The 18,635-nt window shown below is 35.6% G+C and overlaps 1 protein-coding gene and 1 long non-coding RNA gene across 18 annotated transcripts in view; both read left to right on the top strand.

Moving 5' to 3' along the window:
• The first annotated feature begins 32 nt into the window (after window positions 1-32).
• Window positions 33-788, top strand: LOC139193958 (uncharacterized). The gene is made up of 2 exons (XR_011578542.1): window positions 33-173; window positions 258-788. It is a non-coding gene; the product is annotated as an uncharacterized lncRNA (long non-coding RNA).
• Window positions 789-1,701: 913 nt separating this feature from the next.
• Window positions 1,702-18,635, top strand: part of LOC103426977 (putative disease resistance RPP13-like protein 1) — a 71,216-nt gene continuing 54,282 nt past the window's right edge. Inside the window, exons 1-9 of one of the 17 annotated variants that reach the window (XM_070817889.1) lie at window positions 1,706-5,663; window positions 5,760-5,882; window positions 5,982-6,072; window positions 6,218-6,313; window positions 6,400-6,582; window positions 6,905-6,973; window positions 7,282-7,424; window positions 9,852-9,913; window positions 11,634-12,271. In XM_070817889.1, the coding sequence (XP_070673990.1) occupies window positions 1,817-5,644 (3,828 nt within the window). In that variant the 5' untranslated portion in view covers window positions 1,706-1,816 and the 3' untranslated portion in view covers window positions 5,645-5,663; window positions 5,760-5,882; window positions 5,982-6,072; ... (4 more) ...; window positions 9,852-9,913; window positions 11,634-12,271. Of the gene's footprint in view, window positions 5,664-5,759; window positions 5,883-5,981; window positions 6,073-6,217; window positions 6,583-6,861; window positions 6,974-7,164; window positions 7,425-9,851; window positions 9,914-11,633; window positions 12,272-18,635 lie in introns of those variants that run through there. The other 16 variants (XM_070817885.1, XM_070817876.1, XM_070817878.1 and 13 more) reach the window with 16 other exon arrangements.

Here is an 18,635-nt window from a genome sequence, read left to right as displayed (position 1 = left end):
CACAAAGCTCAACCACCAATTCTCTCTTTATGCTTTAACGTGTGTACTCCACTGAATTATTGGCCAGCTCATTTTTTTTTTCGAAGGAATTAAGAGATTACAGCATTCTTCTCTACCATTGTGGATTTTATGAGGAATCACTTGAATATCTAAAGTTGTATCAGGACAAAAAGGTACGTTTTCTCATTTCTACATGTATATCGACGTATGACTTTGATAGCAAATCTATTTTAAGTACCTTCATTTGGATTTTTCAGGGTTGTCCACTACGGAGGCGACCGTCTGATTCGTTAACCGTTTTGGAGGAAGATGCCGCAGAGAAATTGATGATACGCCTTAACCTAATTCTGATGGAGGATGGTTGGAGCAGGCCGTCATATATTAGAAACTTTCTTGGTAACAACTCTGAACCATGGTAGTCTTCGTATATATTATTGCAGATAGCAGTACAAACCCAAATCAATAGGAGGTTCATGTAAACTGGCAAAGCGGCACTTTAAGTGAACTTCTTCCTGGAAAAGTTTTGCTAGACATGCGGTGTTTTCTATCCGTATATAACAAGATGAACAAAACCGGAGATATGAGTCCTGCCACATTCTGCATATTCCTATTGGTGCCAGTTTTTTATGTAGTAATTGTATTGAGTGACCAGATCATCAGTAAATTTGAATGCCGGAATATTGGAAGAATGAACCGGCAAAATGTACGACAGCGGAGCTAGTAAGGGGTCTATTATCTGCTTGTGATACTCTCATGTAAATTGATGTATATAACAAATTGTTACCTCATTTGTGATTGAGTAATAATAAAATTACGTGGAATCATATATCTACATAGTGTGTAAATCTACATGCATGATACACCTAACTAAAATTTACTCAATAAGGAGAGAAACTTAGGGTCTGTTTTGTAACCATTTCGATTTCAGTTTTTAGTTCAGCAACATCATGCGCCCACTCTAGAACTATAGGAACTCTCTTGTAAGTTATAAAGAGTGACAGGACAGACAAATATTAGTGGAACTTATAAAGAGTGACACAGGACATACAAATATTAGTGGAACGCATGACAATGGTCCATCGCACCGATGTTGCTTTAGCAAAGTAGAAAGAAAGCACTCATCCCTGAACACATGACAATAGTCCATTGCACCGATGTTGCCTTAGGAAAGTTGAAAGAAAGCAACCATCACTCATCACACCGACACATTTTTAACCTAGACTTTTTCCACCCACAAAACAAAGCTCAACTACCAATTCTCTCTTTATGCTTTAACGTGTGTACTCCACTGAATTATTGGCCAGCTCATTTTTTTTTTGTTAAAAAAATCTTGTGACATTAGCAATATGTATTACTATTTTATTTGTTTGTGATATTAATATTAACTTTCAATTATTACTATCAACGTTGAAAGGTTGTGAAATTTTGAAGAATTGATTGAGAAATCAGATAAGAAATCAATTGGTGAATGATATCATAATTATTTTTATATATGTAAAGATTTGATGGTATTTGGTAAGTTTTCATGCAACGTTTTCAAAATATAAAATGGGCGGAACGATATTACCATTGTTATTTTTCCACTCGCTTAACCATGCCACCGACACGTTTTTAGCCTACACTTTTCCACTAGCAAACAAAGCACGACCACAAATTCTCTCTCTATGCTTTAACGTGCGTGGTCCACTGAATTATTGACCAAGACAATCTCTAGTCGTCTCAGATGTGAATTTCATAAGAGTTTAAGCTTGAGTTTCCATCACAAAACGCTTCTCTCAGATTACTAGTTTCCAGAAAGAAAGAAAGAAAAAAAAAAATGGCTTTGATTGGAGAGGCTTTTCTCTCTGCTTCCATCCAGACGCTGTGCGACAAGATTGGTTCCGGCGAGTTGATGGACTTCTTCCGGGGAAAAAAACTTGACCATTCACTCCTGAAGAAACTGAAGCGGACGTTTCTGGCCCTTGATGCAGTGCTTGATGATGCAGAGGAGAAGCAGATGGAGAAACCCCGTGTGGAAAAGTGGCTGGACGAGCTCAAACATGCTGTCTTCGAAGCCGAGGACCTGCTGGACGAGATCGATACTGAAGTTTTGCGAAGCAAGGTGGAAGCTGAATATCAAACGAAGAAAACCCAGGTGTTGAACTTCTTCTCTACTCTTAATCCTTTTTACCAGGGCATGAATGGTAGGATTCAAGAGTTACTTGTAGGACTAGAAAACCTTGCACAACAGAAAGATGTGCTCGGTCTCAGAGAAGGTGTCAAGGGCAAGCTTTCACAAAGAACTCCCACAACTTCCTTCGTTGAGCATGAATTCTCTACTTATGGTAGGGATGAAGATGAAGCGAAGTTGAAAACACTGTTGCTATCTGATGATGCAAGTGTCGGCGATATATCCGTAATCGCCATAGTGGGAATGGGAGGAGTTGGTAAGACAACCCTTGCTCAGCTCCTTTACAACAATGGCATGGTAAAAAAGCATTTCGATGTTCGAGCTTGGGCGTGTGTCTCCGAAGATTTTGATGCTGTTAGGGTCACTAAAACCCTTCTTCAGTCAATTACTTCAAAACACTGTGATACGTCAGATATGGGCTTGCTTCAAGTTGATCTTAGGGAACAAGTAAGGGGGAAAATGTTTCTATTTGTGTTGGATGACCTTTGGAATGACAGTTATAACGATTGGAGTGTTCTACAAGCTCCTTTCACTTATGGGGCGAGGGGAAGTAAGGTCATTGTGACAACAAGGAACGAAGGTGTTGCATCCATCGTGCGCACTGTTCCTATTCACTCTTTAAAACAATTGTCGCATGATGATTGTTGGTTGTTACTTGCAAAACATGCGTTTAGAAATGAAAACACTAGTGCACATCCAGACTTGGAAGAAATTGGTAAAAAAATTGCACGTAAGTGCAATGGTCTGCCTTTAGCTGCAAAAACACTTGGAGGTCTCTTAAGTTGCAACATGGACCACAAGAAATGGAATCATATATTGAATAGCAATCTTTGGGAGCTACCACAAGCAAATAGTATTCTTCCATCTCTAAGATTGAGTTTCCATTACCTCCCTCCTTATTTAAAACAATGTTTCGCTTATTGCTCAATTTTTCCAAAGGACTATGAATTTGATAAGCATACTTTGGTTCGACTTTGGATGGCTGTGGGTTTAATTTCACAAGTTGAGGGCGGGGCAAGAATGGAAGAGGATGGCGAGAACTATTTTAATGAATTAGTATCAAGATCACTAATTCAAAGATCAAGAACTGGATTCACAATTCATGATCTCGTTAATGACTTGGCTATGTTCGTGTCTAGAGAATTTTGTTTTCGGATGGATGAGGAAGGATCACATGAAGTTCCTAAAAGAGTTCGACATTTGTCATATTGGAAAGGAAGATTTGATGCTGCTAAAAAGTTTCAGCCATTAAATGGAGTTAAATATTTGGGCACCTTCTTACCCATGTCTTTAAGGAAGTCAAATTGGGATTATGTAAGTAGTAAGGTTCCAAATGATTTGTTGCCAACACTAAAATGTTTACGGGCACTGTCTTTGGCAGGATATAAAAGTGTCAGTCACTTACCTGATTGCGTCGGGGAGCACATACATTTACGCTACATTGACCTCTCTTACACTGCTATTAAAAGGTTACCAGATAACGTGAGTAGTCTCTACAATTTGCAAACTCTATTGTTGTCTCATTGTTCCTCTCTTGTTGAATTGCCTGTAGACATGAGGAAACTGATTAGTTTGCGCCATCTTGATATTAGAGATACTGGTATAAAAGAGATGCCGGTTCAAATGGGTAGACTAAAAAGTTTGAGAACACTCACTCCTTATGTGTTGGGGACATCTACTAGGTCTGGCGGCATTGGAGAATTGGGGGAGTTACCCAATCTTGGAGGGGAACTTTCTATCTTGAATCTAGAGAATGTAGTCGATGCTATGGATGCCTTGCGGGCCAATTTGAAGGATAAGAAAGATCTCAATCAAATAGAGTTGGCATGGGGTAGGAAGGATGCAGATGATTCCATGAAAGAGAAACATGTATTTGAAAGATTACAACCTTCTGTAAATTTGGTGGAACTGACCATCAGATCTTATGGTGGAACAAGCTTTCCGAATTGGTTGGGAGACTCTTCCTTCTCCAACATAAAAGTCATGCGCCTCAGTGGTTTTAGTAATTGTTGGTCGTTGCCACCAGTTGGGCAGTTGCCTGCTCTTAAGGAGCTCTATATAGACAACATGAAATGTGTTATGAGTATTGGTGCTGAGTTTTATGGTGTCAATGGAACTTGTCTAATTCAGCCATTTCGTTCTTTAGAGAGGCTGGAATTCAGATGGATGCCAGAATGGGAAGAATGGCTGCCAAGTCCAGGTAGAGGTCAATGTCCGGACTTTCCTCGTCTCGAGGAGCTGGTTTTACATAATTGTCCGAAGCTGAGGGGAAACTTGCCCTATCATCTTCCTTGCTTGAAAAAACTTGGAGTGTTCCACTGCGGGGTTCTGCATGAAAGGGCTACTAGAAGTAGATGGATACCCTGGTCTCTCATTGTTAACACGGAATCCTTGCGACAATCTCTTCAGGATCTGCAAATAAGAGGATGCCCTGGTCTCTCGTCGTTACTAGAGACGGAGTCGCTGTCCTCGCTTTTCACACTTGAGATTCCAATTTTTAGTCGCACAGATTGCTTGCAGCCGCACTTGAGCAGTCGTCTTCAAAAATTGACTCTCTGTAATTGCGGGCCCCTCTTGTCGTTCTCAAGAAATGGTCTACCCACTACATTGAAATCACTTGAGATACTTAATTGCAGGAGATTAGAATTCCTATCTCATGAGATGATGGCCAAATTGACATCCCTTCAAACTTTGTATTTGAGCAATAGCTGTGATTCACTGAGGTCCTTCCCGCTGGGCGTTTTCCCCAAACTTTCATCTCTTGAAATCTGGAGCAGTAAAAATCTAGAATCCCTTTCCATTGGAGAAGGAGCTGATCATGAAAATCTCACTCATCTCGATTCTCTCTCCATCTATTCTTGTCCAAATCTGGTCTCTTTTCCCCACGGGGGGTTGCCCACTCCCAACCTGGCTCTTTTTAGAGTCGTTAATTGCAAGAATTTGAAGTTATTGCCCGATCGACTGCACACCCTCACAGCCCTTCGACATTTGGAGATGTTTGGTCTTCCAAATGTAGAGTCATTTGCAGAAGGAGGTTTGCCTCCCAACCTACAATTATTTGGAATCAGTGGTTGTGAGAAACTGAGGCCTTCAGTGGAGTACTGGGGTTCGCAACGACTTGTCTCCCTTCGAACATTTGAGATCTCGGGAAGCGAGGATGTGTTGGAGACGGTGCTCAAGGAACAGCTGCTTCCTCCCACTCTTCACACTTTCCGAATCTATGGAATGAAAAGTCTGAAATCTTTGGAGGGAAAGGGACTTCAACACCTCACTTCTCTTCAAAAGCTCCAAATTTACCGCTGTGATAGTCTCGAATTCCTGCCAAAAGAGGGTTTGCCGGCATCGCTCCGTCATCTGGGATTCCAGTTATGTTCTTCTCTGGAGAAGAGGTGTCAGGAGAAGACGGGAGAAGAATGGAGCAAGATAGCTCACATTCCTTGCATCGAGATAGGCGACCAAGTCATCATCAATTGAGATCTCAAATCAAAGTCAGGTACGTACATACGAGATTCAGATTTTGTAAAAGTTTCACTTCAATTGTTTACTGTCAGCTATACTGTGTTTAATTTATCAATCAATTAAATTTCAGGACAATATCATCCAATAGCAACAAGTGTTTGCTTACATAAATTACTTCATACAATACCAAGTAAGTTATTGGGTGCTCTGGCTAGCTATGACACCAATATGATTCTCCCCTGCACAGGACGAGGTAACTCCTTGATGATGTTTTTTTTTTCCTCTTACTGTTGTGGTTTGAATACGGTGGAATGCTTACTCATCTTTCATTGCATCTGTCATCTTTACATAGGTGCCGATATGTTTCTGCACAAAAACAACGTGTGAATTTGGCTCGAGTTAATTAACAAAAGGAAAAGGTCCAGATTGTCAAACTTGCACAAGTAATTAAGATCACTTTATAAATCATTATTTCTTCATCTTTGAATCAGGACCATCTTTGATTACCACTTTGATTAGCTGGACAAATATGAATAAATTAAGAAAAGACCAATAAGTCACAAGATTCCTTTTCTAATTTTATTTCAGGGTTTCCGAAGGACCAATGCAAGGCATCAATCTGAACCATGAGCTCTATATCTCCGCTCGTTATGGAAGTCTGCCATACTTCTTGGTTATGTCAAGGTTGTTCTGTGAGAATCCTACAATACGGGCATTGTTTTTAGGAGTTTAATGTAGACATCACAAACAGGTTTTGCCACATGGTTCAGGATTACCTGCAATGCTTGTGCTCGTATACTCAGAAATTTGGAAATGCTTCGCTTATGGGGCTTTTTGGATTTCTATGCGGAGATATTCTTTCCTCACGATCTTCATAGTCTTCCCAGAGTTTTCATAAACAAAAAAGCAAGGAGTCTGATAAGGGCATAATGCACACATAATGACTCAAAGAAGTAAGGCATTTTGGATTTTGACATCTATTTGTTTTGCCTTAATTTGTATTGTCCTATGGCAGTGAGTTGTGTATGCTAAAACTCCTAGTTCTCTCACCCTATGTTTGGATGAAGGGTTTGATAGTACCAAGCAATTTAGGATAAATTTGTTAGAAATCAACAAAACATTAGATATAGACATTTAAAATGCACTACATGATCATTACACACATAAACAAAGTATTTATAAATGTATCCTTTTAATTGATAGATCTATCTTACATTCAAGATTATTTACAGGTCCTCGTATTTTGAAAGTAACTTATTCTGGCCATTTCAGCAGGATCAACCAGGGAATTTGTTCTTGAAGGGCAGCACATGCTGCTAACTTTATTGATAGATCAATCGACAGGTACTTTGTCCGAAATGAATATACTTTCTACATAAACTAATCTAAGATATGTGCATATATGTAAGGATACTTGGTATTCTATTCAAGGGCAGCACAGTCTGCCTTACTTGTTTGTGTTATCAAGGTTGTTCTGTGAGGACCCTACAATACGACCATTGTTTTCGGGAGTTTAATGTAGACGTCGCTAACAGGTTTTGACACATTGTTCCGGATCACCTGCAATGCTTGTGCTCATATAGTCTGAAATTTTGAAAATGCTTCGCTGATGGGGCTTTTTGGATTTTGATGCGGAGATATTCTGTTGTCAGGGTCTTCATAGTCTTCCCAGAGGTTATCATAGACAGAAAAGCAAGGAATCTGATAATGCACACATAATGATGTCACAAGCCCTTATAGTGGAGGTGAGGGACTTTTGTTATCACGTCGACAGATAACACGACTTGTGACTTATGTATGCTAAAACTCCTAGTTCTCTCACTTTGTTTAATAATATTGTTTCTTCTCAAAAAAAAAAAAAAAAAATCTACAAAGCAGTAGACATAGATATTGAAATGCACTACATGATCATTACACACATAAACAAAGTATTTTTAAATGTCTCCTTTCAAGCTGTCATTTACAAATCATTCTCGATGCATTGCATCTAGTCTTTCATATCCTTCCATCTAATATTTTGTAGTGAATTACTTTAGTCTAAAGAAAGCATTGGAATTGTCACTGTTCCTTACTGTTCATGCACCTGAATTTCAGTTTAATTACAACCATACCATTGGTTTAATGAGTGGGCTTTGTGGAAGTTTTGGGTTCGGCCTGGGGGATTTTTTTTGGGTTTGGGCAGATGGCCTTTTGCTGGTTTGGCCTGTGGCTGCTGGGTTTATTTGGTTGGTTTCGGTAGGGATAGGAATGCGGTGAGGTGAATGCCGTGAGTCATCCAGTGTAGCTTGCAGAATGGCAGAGAGTAGAGTAGAGATGGAAGAGTCGTGGGTGAGAGAAGAGGAGAGAGAGAAGAGTCGTGCGTTTCAAACGGGATGTGAGGAAAGACGGGAGGAGAGAGAGAGGGGTAGGATGAGCGAATCAAGGGTAGGGGTGCCTGAGAGTTTGGTTTTAAGAGTCGACAGCAAAGGGTGCGCAGAGAGACGGCGAGGCGAGTGGGGAGGGCTAGGGGTAGGGTTCCTTTCGGGATTTTGGATCCAGCTGGATGCCATTTCTGCAACAATTAATGGGGAAGACATGGTTGCATGCAGTTTCTGGGGTTGTGGGAGAGATTTATGGATTTTGTCCAATGTTTTTAAAGAAGGATGGAGAGTGAGACAGAGAGGGCAGAAAGCATGATTTGATTGAGTGGCAGGGATATTTAGAGGTTTTGTACTCTGATTCAACAGCTCAAACACTGTTTTTAAATCATTGTTTATTGTTTGGTTTGCCATTTGCTTTGTTAAAACTGTGATTAACATTTTATAGTTTCAATCAAGTTGTAAAGGAATTTTATAGCCCGTTTAGTTGGGTGTTAGGAAGATCAATCTGGTTAGTGCACTGTTTCGTGCACTGTTAGAGTCAGGTTTGTGTCTTTATAACTTTGGGAGTTACACTCTGCTCATTTCTGTGTTTCTTCATGCTTTGCTCCTGTTTCCTTCTCAACAAATCAAACTGAGGTTCCTTTCTGCTTTACATCCTTTGAATATCTCTCTGTTACTAGGTTGTTTCTCCATACTTTGTTGCTTCTATATTTTTGTGATAAGGGTGTTAGAAGGCTGTTTTAGTTGTTGTTTTGCTCCTCTGTTGATAGATTGTTTTTGCAAATCTTGGTTGCTTATGTATTTCTGTTACTAGATTGTTTCTCCGTACTTTGTTGCTTCTGTATTTATGTGATAAGGGTGTTAGAAGGCTCTTTTAGTTATTGTTTTGCTCATCTGTTGATAGATTGCTTTTTAAAATCTTGGTTTTGAACACCCACTTGCCGTTCTCAATACTGCACTCCTCAGGGTCGAACTCAAACCTATCATCTAATAGGGAAGCTCATGGCTGTGGAGAGGGTAGAGTGGTAGATAAAGGTTTTGAAGGGAGAATAATATGAAAGGGTGTGTGGAAACAGTATGATCAAGACTTAGTGAGAGATGTGTTTTATTTTTGGGGAAACATCTTTTGCGGTTTTTGAGTACGAGTGAAACCAAAGGAATGTATTTAAAGAAGCAGGTTTAGGGGTGAGTTTCAAGGTTAACATCTTGGCCTCCTTTTCTGTTCTCTGCATATACATATAGTGGGGAGCTAGCCATGGCCCTATATGATGATCATCCAACAACTGTTTTATTGCTTTCATATGCAAAAATAGTTCAGAATCTTTCATTAGGCCTTCAACTCAGTGTCGCAAAAACTTACTACCAATAGACAGTTTGTAAGCACTTATGTTCCGACTCAGATCCTTACCGATATTTTTTGAATGTTGAAACGATATAGCACTAGGCCCAAGGTTGAGAACAGGTTAGATTTTTTTATTTTTTTTGTGTGCTTAACGTATTTCTAAAACTTGGTTGCATGGCATAATCTATAAAACTAAAACTTGGTTTCATGACATAACCTCTCCGACAACAAAGTCATGCTTGAAAGTTTGCATGTACTAGCCACCCTTAATCCTTATCCATACTAAATTAATAATCACAAAAAAAAATTTGTATTCAATTAACATAGTCGTGGTGAAATGTTACTTTCATCTTTCTGTTCAATGAAAGAAAACCTTTTCAAAAGGGTTTTCTTTTGTTTTTCTCACACACCAAACGCTGCATTTGTGCATGTAATGAACTCATGTATGGAAATTGATTCAAGCTGTTGAGCTTTGGATTCTGGGTGATGATGGTTAATATGATTTTGTTTTCGATTTCAGGAGATCGGGTTTTTCGAGTTGGTGACTTTTCTTTGAAGCCTACGAAGACCTCTGTGTTTAAGGTTAGTGGTTTTGATCTTCCATGGTTTTGATTCTACTTGCAGCCTGAGGTGTAATTTTAGATATGATACTTTCAAGCTTTTTGATTAATCTTAACCTTGATTAGTTAACTATAATTAAATTACTTTTTTTTTATTTTGACCCCAACATTCAATTTTATTAATTCAATTTTGATAAAGGATTGAGACTTTTTCAATGATTGTATTACTGTGTTTGATTATTGATTGAGCAGTTGGATATATTTTCTTGCTTAAGTTTTTCTTAGGTGTGTACTAAATTGGATGTTGGTTTGGTTATTTCCGAGCTTTCACATGACTTCAGATACCCAATAGAGTATGAAGACCCCAACTTTAATTTTGCGCGTGTTTTGGTGCCTGCAAATGAAATCTGGCATAAAGAAATCTTGCATAGTGAAACTATGATAACTTTCCCTTCATCTTTAGATTAGCAAACAGAAGAATGAATTCAGAACAGTAGGATTTCGATTTCTTTTTCTTTACTCATTTGATTCGCTGGGTTTACAGATTTTAAAGGTTCAACATCGACCCGATGTCCATTTCTGAAATACATTAATTTTGCTTTTTATTTTTCTGGGTATACATTATCTGTGAAACTTTGGTCTTGATTTGACTTTTGAAAGAAGAAAAGAAAAGGATAACTGAGAGATTGGTTTTTTTAAGAAAACCCATTTGGATATGGAATAGGATCATTTGACTAGGCCTAAGAGTCATACGACCAGGGTTTGTTTTTGTTGATTTTCTGTAGGGGGTTTGGTTTTTTTACCAGGAACTGCTGAAAAGAATAGAATTCAGCTGTGTATATGTGTATGGTTTTATGCGTTTCGCTCGGTTGACAATTTGATAATGGCTGAAGTGCATTCTTTAGTGAAATGTGTTTTCTTTCCTCGATTGTAAATATCTTTTTTGGTATTTTGCAAATCGAAACAAAGTGAAAGCTTTAGCCTTTGAATTTTGCAACCGCTGCCTTGCTGCTTTGGTAAAGTCTCAACTTCTTTATAATATCAATTAATTTTCACTGTAATGTTAGGGTATTGAGTAGAATTCATATGCTACATAGAACATATGAGTAGACGTAGCAGCACAATTAATATGATATTGCATTTGCAAATGAAAATGATTTTAGCCATGTTAATAAACAGTGAATTAAGAGAAGATCAAGGCTAGGTTTGAGGTAAGTAAAACCTTGAGGCCAGAGTTTGCTCGAATATTATCTTAAGCATCTCAAGTGAATGCTTCACTACACACACATACACACACACACACTCACCAGTCGTCACATACTTCTTTAATATGTGCTGTTCACAACTGCGCTCTCAAAACGAACTATACATTTTTAAAAAAAAAATTCACAACTTCTATACTTAGGAAAATGAGTAACCTTTTAACAATGCATGAATGCAACTAAGATGTTTAGAAAAATTCATAGATATTAACATTAAAACTACAAGTATCGTTAACTCATAAATACTTAAGTTATGTATTTTCTTTATCGGCTAAAACTTCAAAATTTGATCTAAAACACTGTCAAAATGCTTTTTGATTGTGTTTTTTTTTAATTTATATGTAACTTTTGGTAATCTTATATTTTTACTTTATTAATGTGAGTTGTTAAGTTTTTCATGGTGTTATACTTCAACTCACAAGCTTAAAGATACTTCAAAAAAAACAGAAATATTGACGCTATGTTTAAATTTTGATTCAGGGTAAATAAAATGGTACAAGAGATCAATCGAAGAGAACAACAGATTCTAGGAGGAGTTTTTGTCAAAAATTTAAGGTACTGGTTAAGGCTCGACACGATGAACGAAATCGAGGGACATTAGTGAGATATTCTGACACTGCCCCGCGACCTGGTACAAAGAATTCAGTGAAAATAGAAAAAACAAGGATGGGTTTGCGTGTTTATGGTAGGGGTGCAAACCGAAACAAATTGGTGGTCCATACTATGTATCCACCTGCAAATCGTAGTAATCCGCCGAAAGAAAAAGTTATGCTGGATAAAACACTTTCACAACGCTTTTTGGGGTTTTCCAATGGCATCCACATGTTTGCTAGCTGGAAAAAGGTTGGAGTTTTGTTGCTCTTGCTTGCCTCCGCCGCAACGGCCTTTGGAGTTTTAAATGTCTAGAGAAGGGGTGGGTCTTTAGATAAGATAAGGGCAATGTAAACTTTTTTTGTTCGGTCATAAGGGCAATAATGTAAACAGATAAGCCTTTAACCGTTTTAAGGATAAACTGTTGTTAATACTCTGTTTTTCCACCTTTTTGGTCAACTTCTATCTTGCTGATAAATGTATTTTGCTGACCCTTATATTCTTTTAAGGATAAACTGTTGTTCACACTCTTCTTTGCACCTTTTTGGTAGACTTCTATCTTACTGATAAATGATTTTTCCTAGCAATAACCTTATCGTGCTGGGATTTTTTTTCTCTCTTATTTTTTATGCCATTTATGTTGTTGTTGATAGGATCTTTTAGCGGATGCTTCTTTGCTGGTTCTACACTTTTAAAGCCGTTGCTATCTTGATGTTTTAGTTTTCATAGTGAGCTGGCCGCTCTTGTCATCGACTTTTTCCTTTGCTTATATCGTCTCATGCTGAACAAAGCTAATGTATGTAGCAAGGTTGCTAAAATTGAGTGGATTTGTTATCCAATTGCACCTTTAGTTTGTTTAGTCAGTGGTGGAGAGGGGATGAGACATGACGGTATGGCGGGTTAGTGAGTCGCTGAAGTACTGGATCAGATGTTAATGGCTGCTTAAATGGGGTTTTAGTATACAGATGTTTAGATTAGGATTTTTTTTTTTGGAAAACTAACCAAAACACCCTCAAAACTTTACTTTTAATCATAAGGACAGATTTTTTCAAAAATGCCAATCCTACCCTTCACACATATGTACAAGATTGGGTCAGTTTTCTGCAAAGTTCAAGTGCATACATCCAAAAGAAGAAAAAGGAGATTGACATTTTCAGAAAACATTTCCATGCAAAAGAATATGTGGCAAACATGTAACAACCAAGACAATACAGATTCACATGCAAAAGAAAATGTGGCAAACTCTGCAGCAACCAAGACAACATAAATTCACATGACATTCAAGCAAAGACAAGATAGCCAGCTTTCAGAAACAGTGCTGACAGTTTTCAGAAACAGTGTGCTGTCACTATTCAGAAAATTGTAAATAGATGAAATGTTATTTTAAAGATTTAGATTTTGTATATAAGGGAGTCTTTCCTCCCATACAGACGACCTCTTTCAACACCTGAATACCACACACATATCTCAATATCTGAAAACACCATACACTCAAGCATTCGTAGTCTTCATAGCATCCTTGTAAACACTTCTTTGTAATCACTTTCTTGTAAACAACCATCTCTGTAAACATTCCATATATCAATAAAAGTTCAAGTGTACATATTCAAGCAATCTTCAAGTCTTAAGTAAGTTTTCTTTTCCTTCTTTAGTGTGTTTGTTTAATTAGACTTCTAGTGCAAAACAGGGAAACACTATTGTGATTATATTATTAATCTGCTAAACTGACGATCATACTTTGTTCGAGCACTCTGTTATAGTTGAATACTTGCCATACAAATAACTAGACATTAACCAGGGTACCTCTGAGTTCTTTGTACCTCTGAGTTCAGCCGTTAAGGCCTTATAATTGTACTGTGAGTGGCCGTCATGCTGAAACATGTCGAGTTCCATGTGCAAGGTTCTATGTCTAGTTGTTATAATGGTCATCTGACTATTTAACCGTGCATGCTTTTCGAATTTGGTATCAGAGCCAAGTTTAGCATTTTAATAATATGATTATAATAGTAAAGTACCTTGAGGACGGAAGTCATTAAAGCAACTGATATCGCACTTGTTTATTTTGTATGAATAACAGATATTATTGTCCCTGTAGACCTTGTCAACCACAATTACCAGGTATTTATTGTCCTAGACATCCAACTATAAATAGCATAAAGAGAAGATTATCATTTATATCCAAAAGAATTAGCAGGACCTTGAAGAAGCAAAAGTTTTATCTTGGTTATCTTGAACATCCTTCATTTATTAGTAAATATAATAACACTGAAGTGCATCATAAAGTTTTAGAAGCAAAAAGAGTAACTGACCAAGTTTTAGAGGCCCTGAGAGAAGAAAGAGAGGTTCTAAGAAACCAATTAGTTGTAACTTTAGAGAAAGGTAGACTATAGTATATGATAGATTATCTTAATTTAGAAATTAGTGAACCCCAAAAAAGAAAAATAACTTTAGACCAAAATAGTTTAGTTTGTTATTTTCCATCAAGAAAGCATAATCATATTTTGCACAGTGAAGAAAATCCGCAAGCCAATAGTATTATAGATCTTATTATTAGTCAAGCAGAAAATATAAAATTAGAAAATAATAAGCATAATCATTTGTTAAACCAGTTGTTAGAACATTTTCAGAAAAATTCCATAAAGATAATTAGACAAAATTTAGATTATATTACATCTCAGTTAGAAGATAATAATAAAAATATTCAAAGGTTTCCTAGCAAAAGAGAGATAAAAGAGCTTGTTGACCTCATAGATAATAAGCCAAAGCAAGTAGAACTTAGGTCATTAGAAATAGTTGAACAACTAAAATTAGAAGTTCAAAAAAGTCAATTCGTACAAAAGGAGTTGAGAGAACAAGTAGATAAGTTGCATAATAAAATAGACAAATTATTAGTTTAATGACAGATTCTAGAACTAGCAGAAAATATATTCAAGCTTTGAAAGAAATTAGTAAATTAGATAAAGAACCAGTAGGATTAACAGATTTTTCAACACAAGTATCCAGTAGTAATATTCCCATTAGGCAAAATAATTTGATTATCCAATTAGTTTTAAGTCTAGCTGAAAAATTAGATCAAGTTGAAGAACAAATAGCAGAAATAAACCAAGTTTTACATAACGCATCTTCATCACTTCCACCATCCTTGCTAAATAAATTAGAAAATGTAACTTTGAGTGCAAATAATAATAGAAGACCTAAGCTAAATCCTTTTGATAATAGAAAATGGAACTCTTTAGGAAAAAAGGAAAAGAAGTAGTTAGAGCGGAAGATATTTATCCAAATGAAGAAGAAGCACAAGAATTTATTCGAAGAGGTTTTGAGAGAACACAGAAAAATAAATATAACTTGTATCAACTAGGTTTATTTGAAAACAGAAGTAGAATTGTAAGCAGCATCAGTCAACATGAAGTTAGTTGTATTGATAAAGAAGTCACACTTAATCTAATTAGTAAAGAAGCAGTTACTCATTTGAGAAAATCACATTTTAGTCAGATTCATATAGGAACAATATTAATTGGAATAGCAGGATTAACCAGAGCACAAGTAGGTACAAAGGCTTTAGTATACATATATGATGATAGATGAGATAATCACCAACAAGCAGCAATAGCAACAGCTGAAGTAGACTTAAGTTCAAACTTAGCAGTCATAGGTTGCATTCCAAATTATGTTATGACGATTAATGAATTTAGTAAATATATTAAAGTGAGCATAAGAACAAAAAATTATAATATGAAAGGAGAATATAAAAATTTGTGTATTAGCTTAATGTATATAGGTAAAGTGTCTGATAGATATAATCATAAGTTTAATTTAGAGTTTCAAAATTTAGTTCAAACATTTGGCAGTAAGCATGTAAATATGATAGAAGCAAAACCCGTAGATAATAGCTTTTTAGAAGGAACTCAGTGGACATTGCCCAATTTACAAGTAGCACAAAATAGACAACCAGATAAAGTACAAATATATGAAACTAGTACAGGTCAAGCAACAATTAGGTTTAGTAATTATAAACAACTAGAAAAAATAGAAGAGGATGAGAGTGAAATCGAAAATGAGAATATACATATGGCTTTTGATAATCTAGATATTAATTTAGTTGAGCAAAACTTTGATCATATTGTAGACAAGCTTATAGAAGATATTGATCATTTAGATGAAGAAAAGTATTTAGAAAAATATAAGACATATGATTTAGGACTACATAAAATTTCAGATGAGGAGATGAAAAATTTAATCTTAGAAATAGGAGTAGAACATATTTTAGGATCAAAAGAATATAATAATTTATTAGAATTAAAAGAAGAATGTAATCCAGCAGAAGAAAGTAGTACATCAGGAGTAGAAAATCCAGGACAAGCAAGTAGAACTGATCAACAATTTTTGAGACCAACAAATGAACATTATAATGAAGGAGCAAGAGTAGACCACATAGAAGAAAGCATGATAAAACCTAGAAAAAATAGGATTCCATATTTGAGAGGGTTAGAACAAATTAATATAGCTGGTAATATATTAAACTTAGACAATGTAGATCCACAAGATTGGGAGAGAACAATTGAAAGATGGGAAAAAAGGTTGCGTACATGCAGCATTGATGTTAGATTTTAGTAATTCACAAAATATGCTAGATTATTTTGAGCATACTTTAGATGGTTTAGTTTTTGATTATTTCCAGTCATGGAAAGTCCAAAATCCAGAACAGCATCAGGCAGCTAAAACACATTTTAATATTGATGGTTTTGTTACTTTGATTAAACAAGAATTTTTAGATCATAATAGATTAGATGACAGAAGTGAACAAGAGCAGAAAAGAGCAATTAGAAATTTAGAACAATTACAAATTTGTGATTTACAATATATAGCTGAATATACCACTGATTTCTTTAAATATTTAGGTAGAACAGGTAGAATTAGTGATATTAATTTATTAGATACTTATATGACAAAAATAAAAGGACCAATAGGAGAAAAGATTTGGAATGAATGGCAAAAACATCCAAAGAAAAATGATATTGCAATAGGACCTAGAATTCAACATGTATACGATATACTTAGACAAGAGTGTAGTCAAATAAAAGCTAAGAGACAAATTAGGAAACAATTTTACATGAGTTGTAAAAACATAGATTTACCACAACAGTATGGTTGTCATAAGAAAAATAAGCATAAGAAAATACACAAAAAGAAATATAAGTCATATAAACCCTACAAACAGTATAAGAATTTCAGTATAAGACCTTCAAGAACATATAGGAAGAGAAAATATATTCCAAAACAATTTAGAAAAAGAAGTGGCAGACCTTGGATTAGAAAATATAAAGCACCAAAAGATAAGAGTAATTGTAAATGTTATTCATGTGGAGAAGCTGGACATATTAGACCTAAATGTCCAAAACTAGGTAAACAGTCAAAAGAGAAAGTACATTTGATGGAGTTACTTAAGTTAGAAGAAGATGAGGATATTCAGTCAATATACAGTTTAGATAATTTAAGTGATAATGAGAGTATTTATAGTATGGAGAGTATTAACATGATAGATTCAGACTCAGAAGATTCAAGTAGCACAAATAGTGATTTAGAAGAGTATATGCGTGCCTTCATAGAAGAACAACATGAAGAAGAATATAAATACATTAATTTAGGTTGGCCAGAAAAATGTCATGAGTGTAGTAAATTAGTTGCAAATAAATACTATAATACATATTCAATATTGTGTGAAAATTGTTATAATAATAAGTTATTAGAAATTAATTCAGCAGAATCACAAGAAAGTATTGAAATATTAAGAAATACTGTTTATAGTATAGAAAAGCTAAAAAATAGTTCTTTAATTACCATAAATTGTGAAATAGAATTGGCAAAAGAACATAAGATACAAACAACAGCTATGATAGATACAGGAAGTACTAAGAGTGTCATAAGAGAGGAGTTAGTACCAGAAAAGTATAGACAAAAATTAGCAAAACCAGTGAAAATAACGCAGTTTGATGAAAGACCAGTCTATTTAACACATTGCATTAATAATGAGTCCATTAAAGTGGAAAATCAACAATTTAACCTACCATTAACATTGTCTCACCAGTAGGATCATACCCATTCATTCCAGGTTTAAACTTTTTGAAAAGTTTACAAGGTTTTTTATTTATGAACCCTAGCATAACATTTTTCAAAAGAGGAATTACAATAACTGACCAAAGTAATACCATAGAAGCATACAAAAGTATAAGTATAGAAGAATCTAGTAGTCAAGACAATTATTATTTGGAAAATTCAAAAGAAAATGATGAGCATAATAATCTAAAAGAGTTTGAGTTTGATGAAGAAATATTTGAACACGAATATCCAATTATAGATGAAGGAACCCGTATAGAAATCTTACAGTTAAACAAACCAAAGAGTTTAGAAGAATTGTTACAATTAGCAGAACAAACTAGGATTATAGGAGAAGACCCACAGTTACATTGGAGTAAAAATAAAATACTAGCAAAATTAGATATAATTAACCCAGATTTAACCATTAAGACGGCTGATATGCCTTGTAGTCTAATAGATAAACAAGAGTTTGAGCAGCAAATAAAAGAGTTGTTAAATTTAAAAGTAATTAGACCCTCTAAGTCCAGACACAGATCAGCAGCATTTGTAGTAAGAAAACATTCAGAGCTAAAAAGAGAAAAGGCTAGAATAGTTTATAATTATAAGAGATTAAATGATAATACATATGAAGATAGTTATAAGTTACCAAATAAAGATGAACTTATAAATAAAATTCAACAAAGTAAATATTTTAGTAAATTTGATTGTAAATCAGGATTTTGGCAAATACGATTAGCAGAAGAATCAATTGGGTGGACAGCTTTTACTTGTCCAGAAGGACATTTTGAGTGGCTT

The sequence above is a fragment of the Malus domestica genome, chromosome 02 (assembly GCF_042453785.1).
Source record: "Malus domestica chromosome 02, GDT2T_hap1".
Lineage (NCBI taxonomy): Eukaryota > Viridiplantae > Streptophyta > Magnoliopsida > Rosales > Rosaceae > Malus > Malus domestica.
The sequence above is the reverse complement of the archived record's forward strand: the minus strand, read 5'-3'. Positions and strand labels throughout refer to the sequence as shown.